The 17,189-nt window shown below is 35.4% G+C and overlaps 1 protein-coding gene across 1 annotated transcript in view; it reads right to left on the reverse strand.

Annotated features, from left to right (window-relative positions):
- Positions 1-17,189, reverse strand: part of LOC150094633 (estradiol 17-beta-dehydrogenase 11-like) — a 65,987-nt gene that overhangs the window by 26,708 nt on the left and 22,090 nt on the right. Inside the window, exons 2-3 of the mRNA XM_090411612.1 lie at positions 14,479-14,718; positions 9,155-9,261 (exon numbers count right to left, since the gene is read on the reverse strand). Of these exons, the coding sequence (XP_090267738.1) occupies positions 9,155-9,261; positions 14,479-14,718 (347 nt within the window). The remainder of the gene's footprint in view (positions 1-9,154; positions 9,262-14,478; positions 14,719-17,189) is intronic.

Consider the following 17,189-nt stretch of genomic DNA (forward strand, 5'->3'; position numbering starts at 1 on the left):
CTAACATACTTATTCCACTTGTTCACCACCCTCCAAGTAAAAAACCTAGCTCTAACACCCTTGCCAGCCACATTCTTTCCCGGTTTCCATGGATGGCCCCTAGTCCTCCCACCACTAGTCCTGTTCTCAAAAATATCTTCTGAATTAATCTTATAGAAACCCTTCAGTAATTTGAATGTCTCAATCATATCACCCCTTTTCATATCAACCAATTTCTGCAATCCACAAATCTTCAATCTGTTCTCATAGGGTTCATTCCATAGACATGCTATCATCTTGGTCACTCGTCTCTGGATCCTCTCCCCCTCCTCCCCATCAAGAAGAAACCCTGGAGCTCATATCTGGGCACAGTAGTCAAGATGGGGGTCTTATCAAGGCTCGATACAGAGGAACAATAACTTGCTTGTCTCTGCTGGTCAAAGCATTCTTCAGTAACCAAGTGATTTGATGAGCTGATTTAGCCACTTTTGCAATGCGCACCCTAAACTTCAACTCCGTATCCACTAACATTCCCAAATCCCTGGCCTCGTCAATCTCCTGGAGTACAGTTCCACCAATGTGGTATATTGCTGCTAATCTTTTCACCCCAAAATACATAACTTTACATTTTTGCCACATTAAATTGATATCTATTCTTCTTATCCCAGTCCTTCATACTATCCAAATTTTAATATTGACATTTATTGATTTGATGTGAGATTTATTATTTTGTTTAATTAAATTAGTAATATTAATAATTAAGAAAAAATGAATATAATTTAAGAAAAATTAAGGAAACAAAATCAATAATAATAATAAATGATAATAATTTCGTTTTGTGCAGTTTCACATCTCTGCATGGATCGGTAGTCTCACATTATATTTCTCTGGGTCAAATTCAGTACATGATAATGTGTACTGAAGACTTATCCCAGATACTTTAGAGCTATCTGAGGACGATATAACATAATATCGTTCTCGGTTAGTCTAACGTAATCATTCTAGAAGTGTGCTTAAGACTTATCGGAGGACGATAATCGATAGCTACAGTTTAGTGCTAACCAGGCATCGGCCATGTTTTTGACTGTTCGTGTGCCTCGACTTTAGTATACACAAGTATATACAGATATATATCATGCTTATGGAAAATAATAATAAGAAGAAATGAATACTGAATTGAAATGTGCAGAGAAATTCATCCACTCAAGAAGTGATATTTTTTACTTTGATTTTTTTGTTTTATTTTATTTTTAATTTTTATATTACCGAATAATAATACGCTAAGATCCTTCAAGGCTACTTGAATAAAAAATGAAGAAACAATACCAGGAAAAATGCACGCTTTACTGACGCTGGAGGTAAATATGTTATTTTTATCGTGCCACCTGTTGATATTTCAAATCCTTTCCAACAGAGATTGCGTCAAATTATACACAAACTTTTCATTATACTCTCATTATAAGACTTAACTGCTCAAATTATGGAGAATTACTTCATAATAAAATTTCTTCGATTATCTAACCACTTCAAAGTTTCATTCGTGTTACGCTGTATGCTGTGTGATGACATTTGATTCTATTGTATTCCTCTGGTATTTGGTGAAGGTTAACAGGAATATTTCACCTGATTATACGAGCAGATTAAAAACTAATTTAGAAAGCTGATATATAAACAATAAGAAAAAGTCGCTTTTTTATTTTTTAATATACAGAGTGGCCATAAATTAACTTTCCCTCTTTGTAGGAATCTGTAGCTAAAACTAATACACGGAATGAGACCACATTTTATATCGAGACTTTCGAAGGCATGGGGAGATGAAGTCCACGGAAAAAAAGAAAAAGAAAAAAAAAAAGATTTAGTACAAAAAGTCGCCGATAGGGGAAATTTTGACGAAGCAGAAGCAGTCAAATATTTGCAGTAAACGCAGGTAAAAAGATTATGCAAATTTTACTGTGCGCACGTGTCAGCAGCGCCACCAATTCCACTTAAAGGGATTGGGAACAGGATTGGGAGCACGGCCACACATTGAACGTTCAGTACAGCGCCTTTTACGCCAGCATTTCAGTAATGAGAGGGTTATCAGTCAGTACTTTCTGACGGCATGGCCGCCTCGATCCCCGGACATCACTCCATGTGACTTTTGGCTGTGGGAGTATTTGAAATCCGTTTGTGTATGTTGGTGGCATTCCCAACTGGCATGTCTTGAAAGAGAACATAAAACGGGCTGTTATGAACATCCAATCCGACTCCTTACGCTCAGCTGTAGGGTATTCCCACTTTATACGACTGCTAATTCATAAGTAGTATGGAAATAAAAGACACGAAAATAAATAAATTTTAATTAAGAAAAGATTTTTGGAGAATTTTCTAGTGTTTTTTTTTTCCTTTTTCTTTGCGGGGTGGCCGGGCCCCTCTCCCTCTGGGTGCGCCACTGCTGCAAAAATTCATGGGGTTCAGTTGCAAAATATCATATCAACTCCATGCTAACCTACCAAAAAAAAAAAAAAATTTAATTTAAGATAAACTATAACACCCTACACAGCATCCACTACTTTCATAAAGCAAACACCCAGAAGCTAACCTTAGGTTCGAAGACTATTATTGTTGTTATTGTTATGAACATTGCTGTTATCCCTTGGCACTTTATACTGATCTTTGTGAACAGAAGAGGGTTGTAATTTTAACTATATCTATATAGTAATGACCTTTGTCAAAAAAAAGTATATTCATTAAAAAGATATAGCATTTTCATAAGGTAAACTGAAACATGTGATAACTAAATTATTAGTGTTAATTAATGCTTTGATTATTGTAAATAACAATAACACAAATATTTTATATCAGTTGCATCAAGTATGCAAATTACATTGTACATAATTTATCTGAGTGATAATAAACTGTCATTATTGATAATAATAAATTATTATTATTGTTTTGGTAGTAGTATTATGTATATTTACTTAAATAATGAATATAATTTGTACTGTGTTTTCATGCTAAACAGAAAATATAACATTTTAGTTGAACGTATTTAAATTTCCTATATTTAAATACAGAGCATTTATTACAAACGCTTTGTCAAACTGTAGCATGCAATCATATAACACACGTTGTGATTCCTTCCTGATATACGCTTACGCGTAGACCCGAACTTCACCATGCAGGCATTTGAAACCAAATTTGACAGAATATGTTGGTTAATCCTTATTTCCTAAGTGTTCTAAGTCTGTATATTGCGTATGTTCTTCTAGCCGTTTGCCTGTTTTGAGATCCTGGATTAGAAAGTCCCGGGTTCTCCCAAGTTTTTGGGAGAACCCGGATCTTTCCAACCAAATAGCAGTCTAAACTAACTGAGCAACAGGGGTTCTACCTTGCTATAGTGGAAAATTATTAATCTTGATATTGCTAATAATAATAATAGATGAATTATTTATATCAATTGCACATTATGCAAATTATAATGATATTAATTTGACTCTGTACTGAACCACAGTAAGAAATTGTAGCACTAATACCTAAATTTTACTGTATATGCATGCAATTTATTTGCGAGATAATAAAGTGTTAACAGTATTATATTTATTATTATTATAAAATATCATTATTATTTAATAATAATAATTATTATTTCAATTTGTGAACATGTTGGCACGGCACTATTCCCAAACAACTAAAAACCACTATAATTACACCTATTTACAAACAGTGAAAAAAATGACATTCAGAACTACAGGCCTGTAGCTAACTTACAAGTGATCTCTTAACTTTATGAAAAAATTTACACACAGGACTAGTAATCTGCTTATATAAATATGCCATAATCTCACAAAAGTTGCACGGTTTCCAAAAAACGAAAAGCATATGACCTAACCAAAGCTTTTGACACACTTGACCATTGAAATACTGCTGACCAAATTACACTCATTTGGAATAAGAAGTATGCTACATATCTGGTTTAGAATTATCTCAGAGACAGAACACAGGTAACAAAAATAGGCACATGTCCACTCTGTTTAACATATAAACAACCTTCAGAACTCGGCCACACAAAGTCAAACATATCGATATGCAGATGATACCACATTACTAAAATAGTCCGCATAGATATAACACTGCTCTCTCCAAAGCACAACATGACTAAGCAAAATAACTACCTACTTCCACCACGATTTTTCTTCCCCAATTATAGTAAATAACACCGGAACGCAAAGCTAAATATAAAGAACCCAAGAGTCTACACTCTAAACCAATGATGATATGTAGTAGTTACACATACCACTGCATGGCAGCTGCCAATGCTCATAAATGGACTGAACATTTACAATACTCAAAAAGCAAACTCAGCACAAAAACCCTAGTTCCCAGGAGAAAAAACCTTGCCACCCCACATGAAACCGACCAACTTACTTTCACTTGAAAATCATTATGAAGATTGGATTCGAACCCATGTTCTTTCCAACTTGATGTGGCCCTTTCGTTGGAAGGGCCACATCAAGTCTGTAACACTGTGTAACTCATCTTAAACTGTAAGGGACCTTATAAACGTTCCCAGTGTCCTTTATAAGATTCGAGCTGCATCTTTTCAACCACAGGATAAATGTCGCAAAGTCCTTGCAAATACGCGGCAAAGCACTCTAGAAGAATTATCAAATATACAGTTGGCAACCGGAAATGGAAACCTGCATGTACGCTCTGTCCAAGACACAATCAGCTGTGCCTAAAATGCTGAATGGCAGGCACCAGCACTTCTTGAGAAGACTGGTTACCACATCTTGACCATAGAAATTTTGTTTGGAGATGTAAGCAACACAAGCAATCCCACGCATGTCCTACGACACACAAAAAAGGTGCATGCCATCAATTTCACGGAAGAATTACAACTTGCTAGCCTCTATTAACAACAACAAATGCACAGCGTCAACTACTAATAGACTCGAGACTCCAGGAAATTAGTCCTGTGGATTGGAGAATCACTCTCATGCACTTTCTATCAAACAGTCATGTATTTTACCTATTCTTGATTGCTTAATCATGAGTAGAGGTGATAATCTAATAATATGGATTTTTTTTTTCTCATAGTATGGCTGATGGCTGATACCGTCTGGTAGCGAATGGGATCTACCCACGAAAGTTGTTAACTCATTACATCAACATTAGTACCATAGGTAGGCTAACCTAAGAGTTAAATAATCTGGAATTGGCTAATTAGAAGCCTACCCTGAAAACCAAACCGCTTCAGACCTGTAATAAGCAGGATGAGAGATTTACAACGAATAATGAAATTCAACTCCCATCTAAAGACATTCAAAAATAATCTGTTGGTTGGTGAGCACATACGCTAACCGTTCGGCCAACAAAGTCGGCATTTGCTGCTTTCCTAAATTTTTCCTAAACTAAGATTGTGTAAATTTTAAGGTATAATCTTCACATCTTCAGCACGGAAAAATTCATTTAAAAAGCAATGGCTGGAAATATTGCTTTGAAGAGAATAATCAGAACAAGTGTACAGCACCTAGGCATGAAACCGATAAAGTATTTGTAGAAGGGAACCCGAACGCAGTATTGAGACAAGGGTCAAAACGGTTCTTTTCATTAATGAGACTTAAGGCGTTAAATGAGCAGTGAGACAAAAATCGCTAATGTTCTACCAGAAAGTGGTAAAAAAAAAAAAATTAAAAAAAAAACTATTATTATAACTTTCATGACATTGAATCCGTTTTTATTATGACTAATCGCAGGACAAAAAGTCGCTAATTTCTGTCAATAAAGATGTATCTTGTTTACATCCCTGGTGTCTCGTGAATTCTGATGAGATATGGAATTGTGCTGAATTCTACGGTGTGAGAAAAGGCAAAAAAAAAAATAATAAATAATAAAAATCTGAAGAGTCGATATTCATAGAACAATAACGATACCAAAATAATTCAATGTAGTGGTTTAAGATCAAGACCTCCGTATCTCAGTCAGTATATACGAGGCCCTTTGGATTGCCCTGGGTTCGATTCCCATCTATGACGTGAGAAACCTTTATCTGGTCTCTTTCGACTAAAGGTAAGTTAGTTCACCAGGCAACTCGGGTTTATCGTTCCCCAGAACAGACAAACCCTCCCCGTGAACACACACACATGGATTTACAGCCATGAATACTTACGATATATGTGGAAGAGAAGGGTCCTCATCACATGTCGTAACGCCAGTAGTTAACCCTGAGTATAATGGTTAGCTACTGGCCAAGCACCACCTCCTAGATAGGAGATGGCACTTGAACGGGACAGGGGGTGGGGGGTGGAATCAGATAGTATGAAGAACTAAATAACAAAATCTTATTCAAAAAGTTAACTTTTGGTTTGCCTTCGACTTGTGTACGATGCAAAGAACTTTTATTCTACCACATTATACTTAGACAATGTGGGGGATAGTTTTCTTTCTTAAATTGCCTAAGTGACTTGTTGAATTCTTTATTACAGCGTGCAACAAAAGACTACACGACTTTTGTGCTGATGAAGACGGATGCTACCTGATTACATTCACGTAATTCTTCCCTGTTTCAGCGGGTAATTAGCTCAAATACCTACTGCTGCCGTTTTGGGGCAGTGTTTGTTTCATAAAGATATCCCATTCCCAAACATGATAAATATTCGGGAATATAATGTCTTTTTGTGGAAGGTTATTTTCATTTCCCGTGTGAAAACCACTGTTCTGCTTACTGGAGTCCTAAATTGGCTCGATAAAAAGATTTCTGCTTGGTTTGTAGAGTAGGATTCCCGGATTGCTTAATCCACTAGGTACTGCGTTGTAGAATTTCAGTCTTTCGTGGGAAGGACTAGAGTAGTGATTATTATAATTATTATTACTATTATAATTAGTGAAACTCATTTACTACAATTATAGGTTTTCATTGCCCTACTTTTGCATACACTAGTGGCCAAAATTGTGGAAGCCTTTTGGGAAAGGCTTCCACAATTTTGGAATTCAGCAAAATACCATAAAATTATATATCAATAAAAATATAATTTAATCAATAATGTAATGCAATAACTTTCATGCAGGATTCTTTTATTAGAACAGCAGTTATAAAGAAAAGTGAAACACATATAAAAAATGAGATATACAAAAATTCTCACAATGTGAGTTAACACTTAGTTGGGTAACCTTTGGCGTTACTTACGGCCTTATAACTCCTTCCCATGGAGTGAACCAAGTTTTTTAGTTCTGCAACTGTTATAATGTGAAACCAAGATTGAATTATTGCTTCTATTAATTGGGTTTTATTGGTGGGTTGCTTCTGACTAACAAGTTTCTTTAGTCGGATCCATAGATTTTCGATTGGGTCAAGGTCTGGGCTATTCCCAGGCCATTCCAGCAGTAGAATACGATTATCCTGAGACCACGTTTTGCACACAGCAGCAACATGACATGAAGCTGAATCCTGTTGAAATATAAATGCTTCGTTATCTTGGAAAAGATCACGTGTGGAAGGCTTCAGTTTGGGCTCAAGTATTTCATTTATGTATTTTGGGGCATTTATATTCCCATTAACCACGCAAATTCTGCCCACACCTTTTGATGTCATACAACCCCAGATCATAACACTAAGTGGGTGTTTCATGGTAGGTGTAATTCAATCAGGATGCAAATCTTCTCCGATTCTTCTCCTTACGTATTTTATGCCATCACTACCAAACAGGGAGATTTTGGTCTCATCACTACAAAAAAAAATGTCCTATTGTTCCGCTGTCCAGTTAACATGGGTTTTTAGCCCACTTTAATCTTTTCAACCTTTGTTTGAGAGATAAAAATGGCTTTTTTAGTGGAATTCTAGCATTTAGACCAAATTCCTGCAGTCTGCACTGAGCAGTCCTTGCACTCAACTTTACACTGTATTGTGCCATTTCATCTTGTATACACCCAGATGATTTTATTCTGTCACGTAGGAACAGTCTCTCAATTCTTCTGTCATCATTTGCTGTTGTGCACCTTTTCCTGCCTTTGCCAGTCTGGTTTTGTAGTGACTGAGTCTCCTTATACCTCTTCAAGAATTTAGAAATGCCACCTTTGGTTAAGTTTCCACCAATTTTTCTATTAATTTCTTCATAACTGTAGCCTTGTTTACTTAATAGTACTATTTTACATCACTTTCTGGGTGACGGCCAACTCTTTGCGCTTCTTTTTTAATTTTATTACGTTTTACAAGCTCACTAAATGAAAGAACACACAAAAAAAAACCAACTTGATAGCAATCACATAACACACTGACAAATGTCCTCCTCTCAGCTCCAATACATGACATTAATAGCTGAATCCTACTGTGACCTTATTGGTAAATTGCCAAAATAAGATGACACCTGATTGGCTCTCTAACCACTCATGCTCGTTGGCTACATTCAAACGAAGGAAAGCTACTTCATATCAACCTAAGCAAGTTGTGCTTCTTTTTTCTGTTTATGTGGCTATAACTTTTCATAGAATACAGATAATTGAACAAACTTTGTTGCATTACATTCTTTATTAGATTATCTTTCCATTGATATCTACTTTCATGGTATTGCACCAAAGAAAAGTGGTGTTATGCGCCATCAAACATCAAAAATTTACTTTTTCCAAAAGGTTTCCACAATGTTGGCCACTAGTGTAGAGTTGTTGTGAATGGGCACTTTAAATGTTTACGATCATAAAATAAATAATAATTAGCGAATCAAAATTTTGGCTCATTATGTTTCAAAATTTCTGGTAAAACGAATGAAACATAGGGGTACGTGCATGCAAAATTGTTTTGTTGTTTTCGTCTATTGGTTGTTAACATACAAGTTTTTGTTTAATTTTTCTTCTGTGTGTTTTTAGTTCCAGTCTATATTATAAAGAAGATGCGATTATTCAAATTCAGAGAAATATAATATCTACTAATCAATACTTGAAGCACATCCTCAACTCGGCTCAAAGCGACTGAGAAAAGTTCTAATTCACGAGAACATCAATAAAGCTGATGCTTCTCCGCTCTCAACTTTGTGAATAAGGCTTACTTATTAGATTGTTTACACATAACAGAATTGGATCCCGAGAATCGAAGAAAATAATCTCGCATTTGTACACATTCATATCTATGTGACTCTGTAAATCTCTTGTTGCCCTGTATGCTTCTTTATATTCTTATAGGTTTAATCTGGGATCAACTTACCAGTAATCTGCCAAGAATGGTGTTCCGAAGAGACCTGCTAGAGAACAAACTGCTACAATGTGTCCGTGTTTCATTTCTTTCATACGAGGTAGGAACTCTCTGATAGTCTGAAGGAATGAAACATATCGCTATACTGTATTAAGTTATTGTGAAATATATATCTGATATTAATTTTTGTTAAAAGCGTTAATTGTTTTTAGAATCATTAATCTTAGGCAAACAAATTACGCTGTAAAAATACGGCGTCTTATACACAGTTACGAATACTCATTTAGAAACACGTCAATAGAATACGAGCTCGTACTTTCTAAAATGTTATAAAGGTTGCTTCTCCTCTCCATTCCACAGATGGCACTTTTCAGCATGAGCATTTCTTAAAATTAACGTGTGTAGAAGAAAGCGATTAAAACATTGGTATTTTAGAACCCAGTTCAACCAACAAAAGATTGTTTTATTTTGACGCTATCGAAGTTTTTGTAAAAGCAGAGATGAAATTTGTACGTCCAGTAATCGGTCATACAATTTTATATTTATAATTATATTCTTAGTTTTGGTTCTCTCTGTATTTCTTTTGATTTGTAATTTGTCGGCTTAGTTGGTTGAGTAGTTAGCGAATCGGCTTTCCAACCACAGGTTACGGGTTCGAATACGTAACCTGTGGGCCTGGATGTTTGTGATTGTCTAAAGTCAATCACAAACTGCTTTAGATTACCGGAAAAGCAATAAAGACTGCGTAGTCACTGTATTATGTTTTGATAATTTCTTCTCCCCAGTTTGCTTGTTGTGCTGGATGGAAAAAACCAAGTTTCCAGGAGGAAAATTCATTCGACGTCTGAATAAGATCAGCTAACTAATTATAAAGATTCTTCGTCCTAGACTGGATTCGAATCCAACTTTTCGACATCAAATTGCATCGTCGACATCAACTGAACTACGAAGGCTGAGTCTAGTACACGATTACGTCTTAACTGTGTGTTCTCCGGCCAGCTGGTCTATTTGGAGTGATAAAAATCCTTGCTACCTCCATATGAAACCGGCTAACTTACCTTCAGTTGAAAAGTCCTTATAAAGGTTTCTGGCATCCAGGCAGATGTAACGTCACCGTTGTGAATTTGTTGTGAAGGTGCACATGGATTTGAAAACTGTTTGCTTTCAGCACAAGCCGTCAGCAATATGTATTGCTATAATCGAAGGATGCACAAAGGAAAAATGTTTTACCTTATTATTGTACATTTTACCAGTAAATTCAGGAATCCACCACATACTTTTGACAAGAGAAGATGAATGCTATTAGTAGGCTGTAGCCGATGTCGAAAACATCCTATAACTTTATCTTTCAGTTAAATGGTTTTCGATCAATGGATGGAATTCGATGGAGAGAATGCCACATACTTATTTGCTTCCTCATAGTTACCAGACTAAATAACGTGCGACTTCTTCATTGCGTAATTGCATGAAATTGTACGTATTTAACCACTGTCAGAAGAGATTGCTGTATTCAAATATAAGATCATTTAAAGGATTGTCTTCAATCATTAGAGATACGTTTGCAAAAAGTCAGGCTAACAGCATACGGAATCGAGATTCCTTAATCAATAGTCGTGTGAACTGTTTTTGGAAGTTCTCTTATCTTCGGCAAACGCCTTCATTAAATATATTTACAACTTAGGAATTAAAAGTTGCAATCCTGAGAAAGCGCATGTATATTGGATCTCATTATATGATACATTAGGGGGTCCCTTTAATAGCGGTCTTTTTAGGTCTAATTTGTACTCTTCATCCGCAGTTACGTAGATGCCAATGTCTCAGCAAAAGTCGAAGGATACTGCAACTAAAGACAACTCATTATTCCTTGTATTGGTATACCAGCAGCAACATCGAGACAAGCAAGCCTTTTGTCTTTTTTACCTTAGCCTTTTATTAAAGCATGAATGTTGTTTTCGATTTCTTTTACATATAGAGAGAAATCACTAAATCCTGAATTTTTCGGTGATATAGCTTCATAAAGTTATAATATTCACTGTTTAATGGTAAATTAGAAAATTTGCCATAAATTAATTTTAAACATGTTTCTAATCATGTTTGTTTGGTGAACTACTGTAAGATTTCCACACATTCTAATAAACCATTGCCTTTTGATTATAATTTAGTGACAGGAGGAACAGTGTGGATAACATTTTATGCCTGCTAGCTTAAGATAAAAGAGAAATCAATCACGTGGCCATCCTTTATAATGTGCAGTTTATAAATGTAAAATTATAATCATCTAACGCTTTTTTATTTTTCCCCAAAAGGGAGTAGAAGAAGCTGTTCTTGCCCAAACTAACTTTTTTGAAGATTGGTGGGCAACTATTCTTCGTCCTTAGCCGTCACTGATAGCTGGTCCAAGAATATCAAATGATTTACGGGCATCCAGGAAGGAGAGCAGACAGACGACCAGAGCTATCTCTGGGTACCTAAGTAACACTATATATTGTTGTTTGAAATAGCGTGAGTGCTATAGTCGATTTTCACTAGTTGCAAGGTTAAAAACTGGAATTTCCTGGAGAAAGAAAGAACTCCACTTGCCTAGATTGAAACTCAACTAACTAAGAGACCCACTGGAATGAGGCCTGAAAACAATTTGTACTCGGTAGAGGATCTAACTTATAGCGGTTTTTCTTCTTTAAATGATATCAAGGAATCTCTTTAGAAATGTTATTTTCTTTTCATTTTAAAGTCAAACATACCCAAAATATGAGTTTCTTCATCGCTTTAAGAACACAGTTTATGCAAGCGATGATGGTCATACTACCTCTGGTTTGAAACATAACTTCACGACCATCTTCTCTACAACAGAAGCAAATCTCCGAACTTTGTTCAGGTGTGCTAAGATCCACAAACAAGCTAAAATACAGTTGATAAAGAACATTAAGATGATTTTTTAAAGTTTTTTTTAAAAAAATATACATGAGAGGAGCACCAAATTTTAATATAAAAAAGCGCATTTTTTTTTTTTTTAAACTAGGAAACAAAATTTCTGTGAGACAGAGAGAGAGAGAGAAAGGATGGGAGATAGTTTGGATACTGAGATCGTTAATACCAGGGGTTCCCAACCTATTTGTTTCCTAGAGCACATTCTAAAATACGGGTAGGACGACGGGCACCATCTATTTTTCAAGCAAATTTTTTGAATTCTTTTGTTAAATGAATACATTCAAAGTTTACATTATAATCAAATGTTTTATTACTTAAAAGTTTACATTATATAAAAATTTAAATATATATATATATGTAAGTTAGTGTGATCTTTGGCATTGCATTTCATTGGCCAGTGCTTCATAATTAGAAGAATATGATGATATTCCAGTTCTTAAACTGAAATGAACAACTTTGAATGCGCGTCTACTTTACATTGTATGCGTTTAGTACTCGTCATGTGTCATTAACGCATGAGTAATATAGCATGCCATGATTTGTTGCGTGATTATTTCAAACTATACGGCACACGGTTGAACAGCGGCGGGCACACACAAATTGGTCGACGGGCGCCATGGTGCCTGCGGGCATAGGTTTGGGAACCCCCTGGTTAATACCATTCACCTTTGTATAATGACTAGATTATACGACGAGTTTCGTTATTTTTAAACAAGAATTTGAAGTTCTTTTTCCAGGAGAAGAAAATACTGATGATCACATAAGAGTAATAGCAATTCAGAAAATTAAAAGATAATTCTGTTAGATAGATTTGGTTTGCTTGATTGAAATTGTGGCCGAAGCAACTGTAGCTATGTCGCTACTGTATTATGTCAGTTACGTGAGTCAACGATTTGTCAACTGTACAAGAAAACCCGTATGTTATCTTCATGATTGGTTAATTCCTCTGAAGAGTTCTTATAAAGTAATTATCAAAGAAAGAGCCATAAGCTTCATTTCGGAGACATCAATTATAGAACTAATGAATATTAAATTGCAACATTATTTCAAAGCCGAATATTTGTAGAACTTCAGGAGTTTCGAAATTTTGGCCAGAGAGCTTATGAGAATAGAATCCTGGACATCGGAATTGGCTTAGTTTGCACTAATTAAAAGACACGAGTGCTACCAAGACGTCCGAATATTCACCTTCAAATAGGGTATGATTACCAGTACTATTATTTGATAATTACTGTCACTCACCGACCGAGAGTTTATGAAAAATCCAACCCTCTGACATTGAATTTGTTTAGTATCGAATGAGAGTTTAGCTTCTTCAAGTTCCGACCTGTTTTTCTGAAGAGAACCAGCCAGTTCAAAACAGCTATCAGGCCAGTGATAATCTTTATCAAATGCACTAATAAAAGGTCAATATAAGGACGCCTGGCAAAATTTCGAAACTTCTAAAGTTTCTACATATATTCGGCTTTGAGATAATGTTGCATCTTGAATATCCACTAGTTCTTATAGATATTTTTCCCGACGTAGATGGCATTCGAACTGAACTCATTCCAACTTATTTTTAAATACGTGATGTATAAAGATAGTTAAAAAATACACTAAAGAAAACTACCGATCTTAATGAAACGAAACGGATGGTGTGTGTGTGTGTGTGTGTGTGTGTGTGTGTGTGTGTGTGTGTGTGTGTGTGTGTGTGTGTGTGTGTGTGTGTGTGTGTGTGTGTGTGTGTGTGTGTGTGTGTGTGTGTGTGTGTGTGTGTGTGTGTTTATTAAGCGTTCTGCTTATTACACTTCATGCGTGTAATAAGCAGAACGAAGGTCTCGCATCTGTGATAAAATTCATCTTCCTGTTCTGTATCGAGTGACTAGGTAACATTTCAGTTTAGCTTGCTACTAAAGGACAAATCTTATATTCGATTTCTTCTAAATATATAAAAAAATTGTCCAGCGAGAAGCCTACATAGAACTATAATACTTCGAATTATTTTCATTATTGAAAGTAAACTAAAATATGAACATGAATTGTCCTAATAAGTGTCTAACTTGGAGTTTTTTTGCAAACCGCCAGCAACTGACCACTTACAATGTCGGTGGTGTTACTAATAGGTTTTGGAAAGTCTCATGCAACTGCAGTTTAGTATCGAGACTCCACTGCGAGGGATTCTCGCAGCAAATAATAACAATGCGGTTTTAGCACAGACTACATCCATTTTAAAATTGTCTGCAGCGCAAATAAAGTCAGGTGATCCTGCATCCTTAAGGCGTTGGTAACATCACTTATCGATACTTTAACCATTTCTACACTAAAGTAAAGAAGGTGATTAAAATGAAACAAAAATAGAAGATAAGAATTCCATGATTATGATAACAAAAAAGAAAGAAAGAAAAGAAAAAAGAAAACAAATATACCCAGAAGTGGCTAAGAAGGTTTACTCCCACTATGTTCTTTATTTGTTCATTCTTTAATCCCAGCATGGACTTCCCGTTAGCAACTCCGGCATTGTTGATTAATATGGTAACATCGCCAACTTCTTCTCTCACCACTTGTGCTGTTGACTTCACATCGTCTTCGTTCCTGACATCACACTTATAAGAATGCGCTATACCACCTTTCTTCTTTATCTCATTAGCAACAGCTTCAACGTTAACCTAAGAAGAAAAAATAAAATAAGTGATAAAAAAAACCATAAAACAAGACACTGTCGTATGTATTTTGTTCATCTTAGTTTTATCAACAGGTTAGTTGGTATTATACCTTTGTACTACTGTAATATTATTCATGTAAAATGCCAAAGGATTTTCTTTTTACTTATGTCTGCATGTAATTTGATTTCAGTGGACGATAACTTGCTATTTAATTTCCTGAAGAAATCTTACACTTCAGTACAAAGAGATATTGTTCTACATCGAATCTTCAGTCTCATACATACATACATACACACACACACACACACACACACCTGATAATCTTTTTGAAGTCATAACAGAATGGAAATGTCAAACATAAGTATGCTCGTAATCCCATAGAGAATATAACAACCGGAGAGTTAAAATGTTTAAGAAATAAATTCTTCAAAACTTATGTTGTTAAAGAAAGTTTATTTTAATACTGCATATTAAGAACATTTTGAAAAACACAGCAATGGATATTTCACACATCAGAAACGCCACTCAAACGTGCATAGGCACTGCGGAACCGCAGCATCCCCAATTTTTCTCGCTATATAAATATATTTATTAATTTATTTATATTTGCTTGTAATATTTAATTTTATCATCAACAATCCTATACAATTCTCTTATTTTGTATAGAAAATAATAAAAATCCATCTTGTAGCACTTAGGAGGGCGAACGACGCTAGCAGCCCTGTGTTTAGCACAGTGTCATATTGCTACACGCGCAAGCATATGCACGTCATAGTGAGATGCGAGCTATTAGTACTGTCCGTCGCGCAGTTCCTGTTTATATGCAATTTGCGCCAGTAGTAGAGTGTTCGTGGTGCTTATCGTGTTTACTCCGTCTCTTTAAATATTTGGACATTATAATTAAAGACATAACATTTGTTATAGCTTTTATTTTAGAACATTATTGGGGTTATGATAATGGATTTTATTTTTAAGTAATTTTGAATTATACTAAATTGTATAATTTTATCGATAATAAACAATATTTTTTCACGTTTAATTTTTTTTTTTAAATTTTACCATAATTTGGATATTTTATCCAAACACGTATATACTGTACTTGCAGTGTGTATGTATATTTCGAAAGTCGCAGCATCCCCACGATTTCAAGCCACGAGCCGCCACTACTCGAACTAAATCAAAACATATCCATGAAATATGACGTTTATTTCTTACTGTGAAGAATTCTTCGATAACTTCAGTCATCGATTCAATGTGCACTTGGTGAATTTTGACGTCTTACAGTTCGGCTCATAAGCAGTAAGTAAACTTAACATAAACATTAAGTTCTAAAGAATATCATAACTTAATGTTGACATACGTCTCATCACCTGAACCGAAGTATGTTGTACTAATTAAACTAAAAAGTGAAAAAATAATCACTTAAAGAAAGCGATATCTCCCCCATCAAGATTTGCATATTCTATTTGAATATGCATATTTGCATATTTTGAAGTAATGCAGAAATTTTATATATCCCATAAATGAAAAGGTGTAGTTCTAATCCACAGTATTTTAATAACAAGGTGATACACGTTTTTATACTTGTTTATGAGAAAGATGTAACTTCTGCATTAATTGAACTTCGGTATCTCTTCTGGATCTGGCTGCCACTGATGACATTTTATTAATTCTCGTCATTGGGTTTGCTTACCTCCTGGGAAGAAGAGAGGTTCTATTCAATGACCGGTTTTTGCCTCTCACTGGATAGAACCACCACTTAGTTTCCTGTCCTGGAGTGATTCGAATCTGGAGTAATGAGTTTAGCAGTGAACCTGTATGGTCACTCAGTGAGATTTAGCGTCATCTTGTAGAGAGCATTATACAGACCCGAAAGAACGCGTGCTTTGCATTATGGGATACCATGACAATTGACGTGAAGTCATTAGCCTCTATATACAAGCAACCTAGTCATGATGTGCTTACAGCTGGATAAAGGATTAAACAAGAATATAATTTCTTGACGTTTTTAATTTACTTTGTAATTAAGTCATAAAACTTAATACCATAAATATCCCGTTTCAAAATGTGAGTAAAATATACAAATAGGCGCGAGATGAAACGTTCATCTCCCACCAGCTTGCAAATGCCTGCACAGACATTCTTTGCAGTAAGTTTGTTCGCATAGTACGACGGTAGGCGCTCAATTTTTTTTTTTAGAGAAAAACTGGAGAATAAACTGGACATGTGGTTACCCTGATATTAACTAAACGAAAACCACAAGACGTTTACAAATCGGGAGAGGCCTACAGCTTTGAGAGGACAGTGAATGCTCTTTGCTGAGAGGGGCGGGGGAGGGCATTTTGAATTTCACGTGATTAAAAAACTTGTGAACCGGACAATCTTCTGTTAAGTTATATGATGGAAACATAAGTGTCTTAGCAGACAGACCGGTACGGTACAGTAGCAAAAGTCTGATTATCCCCCAGCCAACT

This window comes from Typopeltis vanoorti, chromosome 21 (assembly GCF_054136105.1).
Source record: "Typopeltis vanoorti isolate ZY-2024b chromosome 21, IOZ_Tvanoo_1.0, whole genome shotgun sequence".
Taxonomy (NCBI): Eukaryota; Metazoa; Arthropoda; class Arachnida; order Uropygi; family Thelyphonidae; genus Typopeltis; species Typopeltis vanoorti.